General features: G+C 34.2%; 1 protein-coding gene across 1 annotated transcript; it reads right to left on the bottom strand.

The window, feature by feature from the left end:
* Positions 1-11748: 11748 nt before the first annotated feature.
* LOC112029830 (uncharacterized) lies at positions 11749-13165 on the bottom strand. The gene has a single exon (XM_024062508.2). The coding sequence runs from the start codon at positions 12935-12937 to the stop codon at positions 11849-11851; it is 1089 nt and encodes a 362-aa protein (XP_023918276.2). The 5' UTR covers positions 12938-13165; the 3' UTR covers positions 11749-11848.
* Between the last annotated feature and the right edge of the window lie 4180 nt (positions 13166-17345).

The raw sequence follows: 17345 nt of genomic DNA, 5'->3' as shown, positions 1-17345 counted from the left end.
GCATGTATCATGGTTCTAAGGTAACATTAATGGCGGAGTCAAGATTTAACCTTAGAATGAGCAACGTTTATGACTACCCTACTGTAGGGTCAGTTTTTGTTGCCCAAGTCCAAAAGATATGGGTTAAAGGCCCAACGAACCCAGAACAATGAATTTGTAGAGAGTGGATCAAAGGTTTAGGCACTGGCCGGCGTTCACGAAGCATGAACTCTTTTCTTTTATTGAAAGGTACTAAGACTAGTTTACAACTGGGGGATGCTCATCAGCCCATGGCCGAGGAGGTTTTTCCTTTTTCTTTCTCCCCCCTTCCACCCACCATTACATTTTGCTCACATTTATTATATATCCCTCTCTTCCTCCTCCTGTTGATCATCTATTGGCCTCCCTTCTGACCGTCCGTCCCATCAGAGGTCATATCCGTGCTCAGGTGACTCACCCTAATCGATGCCGCTCTGTCAAGGGATTACATCCCCATTAATGCGGCCAGGAGGGTTAGGTGAGCGTATTCAATGCCGAGGTGACAATTCGCCCAGGACTTGCCCCTTCTACGTACTTCTGTTGCCAACGCGTGGCACTGGGCCCTCTCCTCCTCGGATGTTCCAGGAGTCCTTTAGTAGGGTGGTCCTCGTGCTTTTCCGAGGTCTCAGACGCCCGAGGACAGGGTCATCCTCGGACCCATCATGCACCCTCGGCGTGGGCCACTTGGGCCTGGCTTAGAATGGGCCAAGGCTACCCAATTTTCTGGCCCCACAATAGCCCCTCAAAATCTTACTGCACGCATCCTCGGGCGGGGAGAAGGATTTCGACATCTTCGGCCTTACCCCCCCCCCCCCCCCCCCCCCCCTAACAGATACAAACAAAAATAGAAACTTGTACTACGTGCATCTTTCAAACATTGTCATGTTATAAGGTTGATAAATAGCCAAAAACTGTTTCTGTGGTTAAGTTTGATTTATTGAACCCTTACCCTACATATCAACCGACCAAACAAGACAGACCGACAAGATGGTGCAAGGAACCGCACTCCTTGACCTCTAGTACTTTTTCTCCTCTTTGGATGTTAGAAGAGTCCAAACTCCAAATCTCTCATGTATGTCGACAAGGGAATAAGCAGTCCATTTGTTTAGCTTGCAACTTGCATATTCCTTGATGGCATATCTTGCAACTTGTATTAAAGCGTAAAAGATATGCAATGACAAAGTTTATAGGTCACAGTTTTTTCATTAAAAAAATTTAAATTAAATTAAATTAAATTGAAGACCGCGCCTCTTTGACCTCAGTACTTTCGCTTCTGTTGTGTTTGTCTTAGTCGAAGACCAAGCACAAGAGAAGAGACCATGTCTCAACTAGAAGCCAGAGACCATCTGATGAACTCAGCTATTATTGTCTAGGAAAAATCAATATCCTCCTTTTTATTAGTTATATTTGAGTAAAAATTAAGGACAATTGTCTTGACTCCTGAGAACTTAAACATTTTTATTTAAAAAAATATTAAATGATTTAATTTTTTGTTCTAGACCAACAAAGAAGATTAGACTTTGAGGATTATGAATTAAAGTAAGAATTAACATTCTATATTAATTTCTACTAGTGGGTGATAACGAATTTTTTTCCCGCAATTCACTTGACAGGCATGTGTAAGGGAAGTATTAGAAATAAGCTCTATACTATTAATATGAAAATTAATATTTTGTAATATGTTATAGTTTACCACAGCTTCTACAAAACCACGCATGTATCATGGTTCTTAGGTAACATTAACGGCGGGGCCAAGATTTGACCTTAGAAGGAGCAAAGTTTATGACTATCCTACATATATTTTCATACACTCAGTAATCACAAACATACAGAAATAGACATTTGTAAACACACACACGTATAATATAATATTATTTCTTAAAACCAATCTAAACAATAAAATGCCACTCATTTTAATAGTAACAGTATCTTAATGTTAAAAAAATAGCATATACATTATATAGTGTTTATTTGTGAATAAATCGTACTTCACTTATAATTTTCATGTAATAATTTTTGCATTAGATAAACCTCAAATTTAAGTCAACTTTTGTTTAACTGATAAAATGATTAAATTATAACAATTTAGAAAATATAGTAATTGTAAAGGCAGATTTTGGATCCTAGGCCCAAAAGGTAAAAGGATCTAGACCTAAAGAAACCAATACAATGAATTTGTAAAAAGTGTGCTAAAAACTAGGTTTCAATGACTGAGACAACACTATAGTACTAAGAACTGTAATTGTAATCAAGTCTATAAGAAATATATTCAAGAACTACTCTCCTCGGACTTTGCCAAGCAGGAATTTCTTTACATAAAACTTGCTAGTCTTTGTTTTCTTATCATCTTTAATCCATCATGAATGTTGTCTCAGTCATTGAAACCTAGTTTTCAGCTCATTCTCTACAAATTCATTGTATTGGGCTCTTTGGGCCTAGATCTTTTTACCTTTTGAGCTTAGGATCCAAAATATGACTTTACAGTAATCAATTGTGCAACAAAACTTTAAAGTATAACTTGAAAACTATGGAATTTATTATAAAAAATTTGAGCTCTTCACATTTTTTTTTAAAGTAGCATTTATCTATATTGTTTTCTCTCCAATTAAAAATTTTGCTTCTTTTCTTTTCTTTTTTCTTTCTTTTAAAATTTTTAAACCTTAAATAAAATTTTAAAAATTATATATTTTCTTTTATTATTCTTATTGTAAGGACACAGTTTGAGTCATAAGCCCAAAAAGGAAGTGGATCTAGGCCCAATGAGCTCAATAAAATAAATTTGTAAAGAGTAAGTTGGAAAACTAGGCTATAATGAGTTGGGTAACAATTATAGTGGATCTAGAAGACAATAAAGCAAAAATGGACTGGATTTATCTAAGGAAAATTATACTCAGCACAGTCTGAGGAGATCAATTCTTGTATATATTACTTGAAGTTGGTTACAAATATAGTTTTAGTTGCTACAATACTTCTTTCTTAATTTTTTGATCCCTCTCTCTTAGGGCTTTCCTTCTAATTTATACTATTTCTCCCTTCTCATCCTTGCCCTCCATGTGGATAGTAGCTTGTTTATGTTAATCTTTGTCCCATCTGCACCCTCTTGAAATTTTTGGAGATAGTTGTAAGGCTGAAAAGCACTATTCAGATATCACATCCTCGTTAATGCGGTCAAAGAGTTAGATACAAAGCATTCAATGTGGTGGTTGCAGCTTTCTCTTAGATATTTCTTATCTCTCATCCCTCATGTACATTCATAATGCATGTCCTTATCAATAGAACTTCTTGGAACATCACCCTGGATGATAGGACACGCATTTTGGTCTTTGCCTCGTTTAGCCTAGGGTAAATTCCTCCTCGGCCTACCTTCCCCAACCCTCTCATTTGTACCTTACTCATGGGGCTCTAAGTCTTACATCTTCAATACTGTTTATATGTCCTCGGACTACTTAACGTCCTCGGCCAAGGCCCAAGGTCTAATATATACACTTTTGGGCCCTTTATCCCTACACTTATCTTTTGAAATTTGGCATATAAAAGAGTATAGTAACCAAAAGACATAAAATTGTAGAAAATAAATTGGGTGGGGGGGAGTCCTCCTCAAAACCCTTGGCTTCGCCCCTAGGTACTATGGTTTTAGGAATTTCTAACGTAATATTAGAACCAACCCCATGTCTAGCTCCTCAAAAGATGCCAACTAGCATCACAATATTGTCCTTTGTTGTCATTTTTAAGTTCCAATTACACTTAATGTAACTCTAAACAATATTACATCACCCAATAATAATTTGTTCTTGATTTCCTATTTTGAAAATCCAACTATTGATTTGCATATTCTATATATTCTTAATATGCATACCAATTTTCATACCAATCGGATGTAATTTACCATTTGATCTATAATCCATATTTTATGCATTATTTTAAATTACAAAAACTTGAATTTAAAAAATTGATTGATGACATAGTTATTGATATTTGATCATCTTTAAATTTTGTAAACATGAAGAATATATGAAGGTCATGTAATCCAACGATGAATTTATGAAAATGTACATCTAATTAAAAAATATTAGATGGTGTAAACATTGTTTAGAGTTCCATTAAGTGTAACTTGAACCCAACCCATATATATATATATATATTAACCATCTTTCATTCCAAAATCTATGGATCTTTCAAGCTTTTACTTTGAGTTTGAGGGGAAAGACATAAAATACAGTGCATTAGGATCCTCTTTATTTTTCTCGAAATAGGCCTTGCTTATTTCGTGGTTCAAATTTTTAGAGGACAAAAGTAATTTGTACAAAGTATAAAGTGTACAAATTACTTTTGGCTTGAACAACTAATCAGACTGCTAATGATGTGCTATGGAAACATATAAGCAAGTCAATGTACTTTCGTCTCCCGCAATTTTAAGCAAGAGAATCATGTTATCCACTTTTTTCATCCAAAAAAAAAAATTACATAATGCAATTTCTAGAGTATTCACACATCTGGTTTTATAAAGGTTAGCCAAATTTTGAAATGAAAAAGTCACATTTTCTATTTTAACGATACACTTTTGCAATACACCTATATCCTACTCTTCATTTTATACTACATTTAATAAAATATTCTAAATAATCATTTTTTCCCTTTCTACTAACACCTAGCAGTAAATCATTTTATGATAACTTTGATATGAGCTACATAATTGAGAAACTTGTGAAAAGTTGGGATAGGAAGCGGGATTGGCCATCAATGGTATCACTCCTAAGTTTACCCCTTTCATCAAAACTTTCCAACAAAAGCCGCATATCTAAAACTATTTAGGAAAATGCCCCTGTTTTGAAACTTGATTTTTCTAAAAATTGAGTTTCAATTTAAAACTCCATTTTTGGACAATTGAGTTATACAGAACTGAATATTAAAAAAAAAAAAAAAAAAAAAAAAAAAAAAAAAAAAAAAAAAAAAAAAATTTTTTTTTTTTTTTTTTTTTTTTCTGTTGGATCTTCTGCTTTGAACTTTTATCTTTCTGCAACGTCTGTTTGGTAGTTCTTTTTTTTTCTTTTTTTTCTTTTTTGCATCACCACCAATCTTCTGTAGAACGATTACTTAGAACGATCGCCTGTTGCGCCGGCCAGCGCACTAATCCTTCCCACAGACAGCGCCAATTGTAGGGTCAGTTTTTGTTGCCCAAGCCCAAAGGATATGAGTTAAAGGCCCAATGAACCCAGAACAATGAATTTGTAGAGAGTGGATCGAAGGTTTAGGCGCTGGCCGGCGTTCACGAAGCATGAACTCTTTTCTTTTATTGAAAGGTACTAAGACTAGTTTACAACTAGAGGAACCTCCTCGGCCCATGGCCGAGGAGGTTTTTCCTTTTTCTTTCTCCCCCCTTCCACCCACCATTACATTTTGCTCACATTTCTTATATATCCCTCTCTTCCTCCTCCTGTTGATCATCTATTGGCCTCCCTTCTGACCGTCTGTTCCATCAGAGACCATATCCGTGCTCAGGTGGCTCACCCTGATCGATGCCGCTCTGTCAAGGGGTTACATCCCCATTAATGTGGCCAGGAGGGTTAGGTGAGCGTATTCAATGTCGAGGTGACAGTTCGCCCAGGGCTTGCCCTTTCTGCGTACTTCTGTTGCCAACGCGTGGCACTAGGCCCTCTCCTCCTCGGATGTTCCAGGAGTCCTTTGGTAGGGTGGTCCTCGTGCTTTTCCGAGGTCTCAGACGCCCGAGGACAGGGTCATCCTCGGACCAATCATGCACCCTCGGCGTGGGCCATTTGGGCCTGGCTTGGAGTGGGCCAAGGCTACCCGATTTTCTGGCCCCACACCTACATATATTTCATACACTTAGTAATCACAAACATACAGAAATAGACATTTGTAAACACACACACGTATAATATAATATTATTTCTTAAAACCAATCTAAATAATAAAATGCCACTCATTTTAATAGTAACAGTATCATAACATATGATTCATAATGTTAAAAAAATAGCATATCCATTATATAGTGTTTATTTGTGAATAAATCGTACTTCACTTTATAATTTTCATGTAATAATTTTTGCATTAGATAAACCTCAAATGTAAGTCAACTTTTGTTTAACTGATAAAATGATTAAATTATAACAATTTAAAAAATATAGTAATTGTAAAGGCAGATTTTGGATCCTGGGCCCAAAAGGTAAAAGGATCTAAGCCTAAAAAGCCCAATACAATGAATTTGTAGAGAGAGTGCTGAAAACTAGGTTTCAATGACTAAGGCAACACTATAGCACTAAGAACTGTAATTGTAATAAAGTCTATAAGAAATATATTCAAGAATTGCGCTCCTCGGACTTTGCCAAGGAGGAATTTCTTTACATAAAACTTGCTAGTCTTTGTTTTCTTATCATCTTTAATCCATCATGAGTGTTGTCTCAGTCATTGAAATCTAGTTTTCAGCTCATTCTCTACAAATTCATTGTATTGGGCTCTTTGGGTCTAGATCCTTTTACCTTTTGGGTTTAAGATCCAAAATATGCCTTTACAGTAATCAATTGTGCAACAAAACTTTAAAGTATAACTTGAAAACTATGGAATTTATTATAAAAAATTTGAGCACTTCACATTTTTTTTTAAAGTAGCATTTATTATATAACAAAAGAGAGGTTAATTTTCAAGACGAAAAAAAAAAAAAAAACTTTTTTCTTTCTTTTAAAATTTTTAAACCTTAAATAAAATTTTAAAAATTATATATTTGCTTTTATTATTCTTATTGTAAGGACACAGTTTAAGTCCTAAGCCCAAAAAGGAAGTGAATCTAGGCCCAATAAGCTCAATACAATAAATTTGTAGAGAGTGAGTTGGAAAACTAGGCTATAATGAGTTGGGTAACAATTATAGTGAATCTAGAAGACAATAAAGCAAAAATGGACTGGATTTATCTAAGGAAAATTATACTCGGCACAGTCTGAGGAGATCAATTCTTGTATATATTACTTGAAGTTGGTTACAAATATAGTTTTAGTTGCTACAATACTTCTTTCTTAATTTTTCGATCCCTTTCTCTTAGGGCTTTCCTTCTAATTTATACTATTTCTCCCTTCTTATCCTTGCCCTCCATGTGGACAGTAGATTGTTTGTGTTGATCCTTGTCCCATTAGCACCCTCTTGAAATTTTTGGAGGTAGTTGTAAGGCTGAAAAGCACTATTTAGATATCACATCCTCATTAATGCGGTCAGAGAGTTAGATATAGAGCATTCAATGAGGTGGTTGCAGCTTTCTCTTAGATATTTCTTAACTCTCATCCCTCCTGTGCGTTCATAATGCATGTCCTTATCAATAGAACTTCTTGGAACATCACCCTGGATGAGAGGAGACGCATTTTGGTCTTTGCCTCGTTTAGCCTAGGGTATATTCCTCCTCGGCTTACCTTCCCCAACCCTCTCATTTGTACCTTACTCATGGGGTTCTAAGTCTTACATCTTCAATACTGTTTATATGTCCTCGGACTACTTAATGTCCTCGGCCAAGGCCCAAGGTCTAATATATATACTTTTGGGCCCTTTATCCCTACACTTATCTTTTGAAATTTGGCATATAAAAGAGTATATTAACCAAAAGACATAAAACTGTAGAAAATAAATTGGGTGGGGGGGAGTCCTCCTCAAAACCCTTGGCTTCGCCCCTAGGTACTATGGTTTTAGGAATTTCTAACATAATATTAGAACCAACCCCATGTCTAGCTCCTCAAAAGATGCCAACTCGCATCACAATATTGTCCTTTGTTGTCATCTTTAAGCTCCAATTAGGCAATTACACCTAATGTAACTCTAAACAATATTACATCATCCAATAATTTGTTCTTGATTTCCTATTTTGAAAATCCAACTGTTGATTTGCATATTCTATATGTTCTTAACATGCATACCAATTTTCATGCCAATCGGATGTAATTTACCATTTGATCTATAATTCATATTTTATGCATTATTTTAAATTACAAAAACTTGAATTTAAAAAATTGATTGATAACATAGTTATTGATATTTGATCATTTTTAAATTTTGTAAGTATGAAGAATATACGAAGGTCATGTAATCCAACGATAAATTTATGAAAATGTACATCTAATTAAAAAATATTAGATGGTGTAAACATTGTTTAAATTTCCATTAAGTGTAACTTGAATCCAACACACACACACATATATATATATATATATTAACCATCTTTCATTCCAAAATCTATGGATCTTTCATGAGTATGATGGGAAAGACATAAAATACAGTGCATTAGGATCCTCTTTATTTTTCTCGAAATAGGCCTTGCTTATTCGGTGGTTCAAATTTTTAGAGGACAAAAGTAATTTGGACAAAGCATAAAGTGTACAAATTACTTTTGGCTTACTTTGTACAAATTACTTTTGGCTTGAACAACTAATCAGACTGCTAATGATGTGCTATGGAAACATATAAGCAAGTCAATGTACTTTCGTCTCCCGCAATTTTAAGCAAGAGAATCATGTTATCCACTTTTTTCATACAAAAAAAAATTACATAATGCAATTTCTAGAGTATTCACACATCTGGTTTTATAAAGGTTGGCCAAATTTTGAAATGAAAAAAGTCACATTTTCTATTTTAACGACAAATTGAGAAACTTGTAAAGAATTGGGATAGGAAGTGGGATCGCCCATCGATGGTATCACTCCTAAGGTACCCCACTACCAAATCAAGGCCAAAATGAGCATTTATCCCTTTCATCAAAACTTTCCAACAAAAGCCCCATATCTAAAACTATTTAAGAAAATGCTCCTGTTTTAAAACTCGATTTTTCTAAAAATCGAGTTTCAATTTAAAACTTAATTTTTGGACAATTGAGTTATACAGAACTGAATATTAAAAAAAAAAAAAAAATCCTGGAACTTGTGTTCTATACAAAGAACTCAAGTTCAGGGAACCCGAGTTCTAGAAGAAAAAAAAAAAAACTTTCTCTAAGTTCACGTTCACTATAACTCAATTGTTCAAAAATCGAGTTTTACATTTGAAACTCAATTTTTAGAAAATTGAATTTCAAAATAGGAGTATTTCCCTAAATAATTTCAAAAGAGAATATTTTGCTAGAAGGTTTGTAAAAAAGTAGTAAAAACCCATTTTGACCGCCAAATTGATCATTAAGACGCCTTTAAGGACCACAGATAAGTGGATAACACCAATCAGCCACCTACTGCCAAACTGACCACTGTGGCACCCAAGGCAACAACCGAAACACCTAGTGACGGCCCATACCTAGGCCCTGCAAAGCAAGCAACAACCCATGCAATGAAAACCCCATGACCACCAACTTCCCCTTGGTTTAGAGAGAGAGTGTGAACAACTCGTTGTTGCTGCTAATTAGTTAATGAATCTTGTTTTTCTACCCCCCAAAAAAATGTAGCATTTAAAAAAAAATGAAAACTTGTAGCCAGCCACATGTAGAACAATTTTTGTATATAACTGTTTATGATTTGGCTGAAAAGATGGTACGAAGAACAGAATGTGAATACACTTTATTGATTGTCTTTTCATACTCCTATGCTCCAATTCCACATGTGAATACATATTCTATTCGTTCTTCTTAAGAATATAAATTACTTCTTTCCTAAGAAAGAGAGGCGCTAACAGAAATATTTGTCCTTTAGTTGGATTTCGCTCATTTCGTGACTTACTAAGAAACCCTTTGTCGTTTTGAATTCCAGATAAGGCCAGTTGGATATGATTGAGATTTGAGAACGCACCCAATCAATTTTACCTCTTATTCATGTATTTTCTTTGTCACGTTTTGTGATTGTAAATGCTTTTCTTTTCCCGGAATAGGATTGGATAATGTCCTACTCAATCCTCATTTTCATTAATTCATTCATTACAACTTACAAGTTCCACATTGTCCAGCTATCCAAAATGATGTAACTAGTTGTAAGTAATGAGAAAAGGTAGAAGTTTTTCTAGAACGGTGGAACATACCACATTCTGCCACGTAAATTGGGGAAAACAGCTTCTTCTTTTTCCTTTTTTTGGTTTTGTTTTGTTGTTGTTGTACAAGAGCATTCGTAGCTGGGCTGCCAAATACCAAATATAAGTATATTTTAGCATTAAGGCCTAATTTGTCTCATCATCCGGAAGTGGAAACATGAAAAATTGTAAATTTTTTTGGCATAGTGCTATAGTACCATCGTAAATGTATGATGGTACTATAGTAATATGCCAAAAGTGATATTAATATTTTATTCTTGCTTCTGTCTTTGTCTTTCTCTGTCTCTCACTCACTTTCTAGTTTCCTCTCTTTCTCCCTCTTCTCTATCACGCTTTCTCAGATACTAAATGGCATTGAGCATCACGCACCAGATCGAAGCTCTCGCCAGAACTCTAACTCCGCTGGAAACAGGTAATACGAACTCAGCCGAGACAATTGCGATGGTGAGTGCAGCGTTTGTGTGGAAATCTCCGGTGTCAAGTCTCCGATGCAAGGTCCAAAAACCAAATATCGTGGATTTCAGTCCTTTGCCGCCATTGAGTCCATGTAGATTGCTGATGCTCGGAGCGACACAAGCCAATCTCTTCAAAATGATGCCATTGGATAGCATGACAATGAACAACATGGTGAATAGGAGGAAAGCAATGAACACAAATTTGTAGGCACTGAAGAGTGCAGGAGTGGAAGGGATCATGATGGACGTGTGGTGGGGATTGGTGGAGAGAGAGGCGTCTGGATCGTACAATTGGGGTGGGTATGCTGAGTCACTTGAGATGGCTAAGAAGCACGGGCTCAAAGTCCAGGCCGTCAAAGGCCATGGGTGGCTGAATTTGTGGTGTTTGGGTTTTTTTATCTTTGAATTTTTATGGTTGCTGGTTTTTTTTTTTGTTTGGGGTTTATTGCTAAGATTTTATTGCTAGTTTTTTTGTTTAGGTTTTATTGATGAGATTTTATTGCGATGGTTGCAAAATTTTTCTAGCGTGATTCGTGGGTCCGGTGTGTATTGTTGGGTGGTTGTTTTGGGTTTGGGTTGGTGGTGGGTGGATGAGAAAGAAAGAAAAACAGAGAGATGAAGAATAGAGATGAAGAGAGAAGAGAGAAGAGAGAGAGATTTTTTTATTATTATTTTATGTTGTAATTTATATTATTTTAATATATTGTAAGTAAAAATAAAAGTTGAGATGCTGGGTGTATTGTAAAATGGTATTGTATAACTGATAAAGTAATTTTTTGAGATAGTAAAATAAGACAGAATGACATTTTTGAATGTGAATGCTCCAAGTGGGAAACAGTTGTTGTTGGCTGAGTGAAAAATAAGACCCAATGGCAACATCTATTTTAGTGATAAGTTTGTTAGAATGGAACTTTCTTCTAAGTGGCAAAAGGAAGGAAAATGGTAAAATAAAAACCAAACTAACAAAAAATTTTAGAACGATGAAACACACAACTTATTTCCAGTAGACAGTTACCTCTCATTCTATAATCATAGCCGTCCATCAATTCAGGGTCAACCCAATAATTAATGGCCTAAACATGATACCTCATGTGGTCACTCTTAAATTTTCATCAAAGATTGAAAACTGAAAACAACTCCTTGCATCAATTGCGTCCAAAGTTCCAAACAATCATCTACGCAACTTTGACCCCCCCCCAAATTTTTTTTTTTTTTTTTTTTTTTTTTCTAACCCAGTTTCAATCTTCTTTCTCCAAGTAAATTATATACAATAAATTAATTGTTAATAAATGAAATGTATATGATGTATAACTATAATCAACTTAAAAGAAAAAAATATTCACCATCAATGTCTAACCAAAATTGTTGCAATCACAGCCTCAAGACTCAAAAGTATGCACCTGCAATAACTGCTTTATAGTAAGCCTTTGACGATCATCATTCACCTCAGAACAACTTTTTGGTTTTTGTTGAACTTGAAAGTCCAAAAAAGAATGCTCCTCTAGAAGCCCACTCTCATCTACAAGATCAAGCGAGTACACCACATCTTCCCTACTCCATCCCGCACGCAACAACTTCATAGACAGCACTTGCACGTGCCACTTCACACTCTCTTTACATCTCCCCAAACCGGGCCCACCTTTCCTCTCCTCATCATCACCATCACCACCGTTCATCATCATCATCATCTCCCTAACCTCCCCTTCTTTCCACCCTCCATTTCTCAACCTCCAAAACGCTTCCTCCAAACACGTCCGTAACCCTAAGTCCCCACTCCACCACCGCGTGTCCGCACGCGCCGCCGCGTCGGTCCAGAACTCAATCCTCCGTGCGGTGGTTGCTGTCCACGCGGGAGCTCTAATCCTCGAAGTCCTCGGAACGTTTAAGAATTCAGCTTCTTGGAAGAACCCAGAAACATCAAAACTAGACACATGAACATCTCTACCATTTACATAAAACACGGGATTTCCAGCTATGTTGGGCCTCGAAGGAATGTAAAAATTGCGGTATATAGGTACAAGAACTGGGGCTTTGTTTAAACTCTGCTTGGCTAAAGCTAAGGCTTCGTCAGTGTCATCAGGCCGAGCCCCCCAAGAGTGTGACCAAAACTTTCTTTGAGAGACTTGTTTGAGGAGACCCAAGGTAGGCAAGTTGAGAAGGACATGAAGCTGTTGGGGAGAATAGGATCGCCAATTTGGAAAACCAGGACCAACTGGGACACCTTCACGGAGTATTGAACGGAGGTCCGGAGGGAAAGAGAAGCCGAAAGTGGTTTCGATGGAGGTGAATTCTGAGTTGGAGAGGCCGTCAATGATGGGAATGTCCGAAGACTTGAGGTGGTCGATGAGGGTCTTGGCATAAGCTGCAAATGAAAAGCAGACTAGCTTTGGCTTTGGGGGCTTGTTCATGGAGTTTGTGGGGTTTGGTTTTTGCGTTTGCGTTTGTGTTTGTGTTGTGGCTTTGGCCATGGGAGATTAATAAGAAGTTAAAAAGTTTGAAACTTTGAAGTGATGAGAGAATATTGGGAATGTGTGTTTTATAATTTTGTTTGTTACGATTACGTGCGAGTTTGAAGGATGAGGAGGAGGAGGAGGAGAAACAGAAGAAGAGGTATGCTGTTGCTAGGAGCGAAGAAGTCTATGGAGTGAGATTTCAATGGCTTTGATTTTTGTTTTAGTTTATGTTTGTTTTATTTTGGTATTTGGTATAAATATAGAAACGTGTGATTTTGATTTTTCGTGAGAAGAAAAAAAAAAAAATGGTTTCCAAAAACTTGACTTATTTGGCACACGGTGCGTTCAAAACGTCTTATGAATTGTAGGATGGGTTGGTTTGCTTAACGAGGACACCAGTAGCTAGGCGTGTGAGATGGAACATGCCAAGTCACGTGGCTTGACAACTTACAATATCACATATTACGTAAGCTGAAAAAAAATACAGAAAGGGAAATCCACGTTCATAGATTTGGATCCCGCCAATCACTCGACGAATATGAAAAAAGAGAACTTCATTTTATTATACTCTTAATTACCAAATAATTAAATTACATGAAAAAAAATATATTGATTTAAAAAATGAACTTGGTATTATGTGATTTCTTTTTATTCATTGTCTTTTTTTCTCCCTTGTTTTCCTCAACATTTCTTAATGGTCAGATTTTAGGCCCCTGAGACTTGTGAATTGTGATGCATGGCATTCTAGTGTCATTAAGCGATTAAAAAAAATTATATATACATACATATATATATATATATATATAAACAATAAAATATGAACCGTTTTATTAATAACCATTTGTATAAGAATTTACTTTTAATTCATGCATACAGTTGTCATTGTGTCACAACAAATCTAAATAAAGGAAAAAATATAAAAAACGTCTATTTATTTCTAAATATGACTAATACTCTTAAATTATTTTTACAAAACTAATAATTCATAATTTTTCATTTTTCCTTCTAACCATGTACACTATGCAGTCTATGCTATTGCAAATTGCCCTCAATTGGAAATTTTTTTATCTTTTAAAATATTATAACTTTTATATATTTTTCAAAAATTATTATAATTTCAATATTAATTAACTTTGCTATCTTTTAGTGGTTAGTGGGGAATAAGTAGAAATATAAGGAAATATGTTATATGATAAGCATATATATGTATATGTATATGTATATAAATAGGAACCTAATGTGTGAGGTTTCTGCATGTTGCATATTTTTTAAGGAATTCTTTCATTTAGCTTTCCACCTTATCTTTTGGATAAACTTTAGATACAATACCTTATATGCTATTCATTTATAGAAATGTTATATCTACAACATTTTCACAATACTTTTACAACAAATCATAAGTGACAAGTTGTTACGGATTGTTATTACTTATTAGTGGGCAAAAAAATGAATTTCAATGGTAGGTTTAAATTAGAATCAATAACAACTATTCGTCTATAATTTATTATGAAAATGGTGTGAACGTAGCACTTCTCATTCATTTAAGCAATTATTGTAATCAACTAATTCATTTAATTGTCTACATAAGCATATGTTTTGATGATTTTTTTTTGGTTCAAGATAGAAATCATATTCTAGCCTAATCTAAGTGTATATGAGGTTCTACTATGTAATGTATTCTTTGATAATTCTTTCATTTAACCTTCCACCTTATCGTTTAATTAGTGTCACATGTCAATCTTATTTAAAAGGAAAATAGGCATTATTATTTTTGAGAGAGTTTGAACCTATAGCGTCCACTCCTGATGATAGCTCTTTATCATCAGATCAAGACATCAATCAGTTTTTGGTGTAGGCATTATTCATTTAACCTTCTACCTATGCAAATGTTTTAATAATTCAATTCATTTAACCTTACACTTAATCACAAGTTTTAATGAGTTATCTAATTTTTATTATTTATTTGTATTCAACAATAAATTATTTTATTTCCTTAGTATTTAAATTTTAATCAAATTTTTGGTAACCCAAGATTTATATATATATATATATATATATATTATTCATTAAAAAGAATTCTAACATAAATAATGGGATTATGCACCATCGATGACTTGCTAACATGTAAATGAAAAGTAGGACAAAATTACCCTTTACCCTTTTCGGGCAAATTATATAGCATTATGCCCCCTTCCCAAACTGATTAGAGAAATGCTCCTTTTTTAAAACTCAATTTTTGATAAATCGAGTTAGGCCCTATAGTGGCGTTTTTAAAGAGCTTATAGTGACATTTTAAGAATCTATAGTGACATTTTTTAACTCGACTTCAATGAAATTGAGTTATAGGCAATGAAATCGACTTATAGTGACCTTTTTTTTTTTACCTATAACTCGATTTTATTGAAGTCGAGTTAAAAAACGTCACTATAGGTCTTAAAACATCACTATAGGCTTCTTAAAAACGCCACTATAAGGTTTTACTCAATTTATCAAAATCAAGTTTTAAAAGAGGAGTATTTTCCTAATTAGTTTGGGAAATGGGGCATAATGCTATATAATTTGCCCGAAAAAGGCAAAAACCCATTTTGTCCATGAAAAGTATGTAAACAATTTATATAATAATTCTTCTTTTTAGTGTAGGGAGTACATCTTTTGTATGTACTTCCTAGACATTGCCCCTTCATGGGCTTGATATGTATGTATTATTACCTCATAGTGGAGTCGCCAGTCTGTTGCTGTTTCGCAACGACGCTCACGTGCCTTATATATACATATATAGGCTCAAAGCTTGGGTGCTATGAAATGAGGGTGAAAGGGACCTTTGGTGTGTAAATATTCCAACTTCCAAGTATGTTATCCCCACTAACCTTTTAATATTTACACATTAACAAACCATTTATGGCGCACGATACCATTACACATATTCCAAATATGTCAATTATCACATTTGCATTGGGGTATAGCATTTAGTGGGGGAAGAGATTATTTAAATTTGAGTTCTTCCGGGCAATGTAATTGAGACACAAGGATCTTGGAATATGGCATTCTTGTTCAAGCTTAGTTGCTTTACCAACAATTGAAATAAAAATCAGTAAACAATAATCAAATCAATAATACATATATTAAAAATTATAGAAAATAATAATGTGGTTAGGTAAATATATGTGAGTTAATTCAAACATTGTTTTCTTATAATTAATAGTTAATACTAATAATTCATATTTTATCTCTTTCTAATGACATGTAATGTAACTGATTCTCAAATATGATACTATTTAATAAATATTATACATAAACAATAAAGATAATATTTTTACAAAATATTTTTAATATGAACTTATAATGTATTCTCACATCATGCGAAACATTAGCTAATTTTGTTTAAAGATAGGAATGACATTGATGAAAAAATCAAGAAGAATTGCTTGATATGGTTTGCTCATGTGCACCAAAAAAAAAAAAAAAAAACATTTAATGCAATAGTGAAAATAGTTATATGATTCAAGTTAAGAACATTAAAATTATATAAGATTGATTGAAAAGAACTAATCCTAAACTAGGTCTTAGTTAAAATAAGATGGGATGGCAGCATCTATTTTAGTGATAAGTTTGTTAGAATGGAACTTTCTTCACTATGAGTGGCAAAAGAAAACAAACACAAAATTTTCTATAACGATGAAACACACTACTTACTTCCGGTTATAAGTTTAGAACAACAGTAAGAAGTGGTTTCATCGTTCTAGAAAATTTTGTTAGTAATGACATTTTGTTAGGGACACCTAATAATTTTGAAATTTTGTTTATAACATATATGTTTTAAATTTGTTAAGGTTAAGTTCTTGAAAATTCTTAGATGTTCCCTTCAAAAAATGAAACTAACCCAATGACCTCGAGGAAAAAAAAAAAAAAAAAATCAACTCCCTACTAGGTGTTTTGTTAACACTTAAATTCTTTCCAAAGTCTCGTAGTGTGACTCATAAGTTTAATTTCAAGATAATTTGTCTAGTTTTGAAGATCCCACTTGTTCTTGTAAATAGGTAAAACCGTAAAAGTACTTCTCATCTAGTCACTAGGCATTTTCTTAATATCTTATTATAAAGGTTTGCCAACTAACATACACTCACATCACCCAAACACTTCCAAAATTCATTGGAGATTTCAACTGTCCCATGACTTTTCCCATTTTCATCATCTTTAAAACATCTTCACTACAAGAAAAAATGTTTATTGCAACGAAAAAAATCGTTACAATAACATTAAAGTCATTGCAATAGTTGATGCAAGATGTTGCAATAAAATTTGAGGTAATAGGTTTGTGCAACAAAAAAAAATTGTTGCAATAAACTCCAAATATTTTAATGAAAACTTTAATGCAATCATATATATATATATATATATATATTTGTTACAATAAATAATTTAC

Source organism: Quercus suber, unplaced genomic scaffold (assembly GCF_002906115.3).
Source record: "Quercus suber isolate HL8 unplaced genomic scaffold, Cork oak 2.0 scaffold_224, whole genome shotgun sequence".
In the NCBI taxonomy this organism is placed as follows: domain Eukaryota; kingdom Viridiplantae; phylum Streptophyta; class Magnoliopsida; order Fagales; family Fagaceae; genus Quercus; species Quercus suber.
The sequence above is the reverse complement of the archived record's forward strand: the minus strand, read 5'-3'. Positions and strand labels throughout refer to the sequence as shown.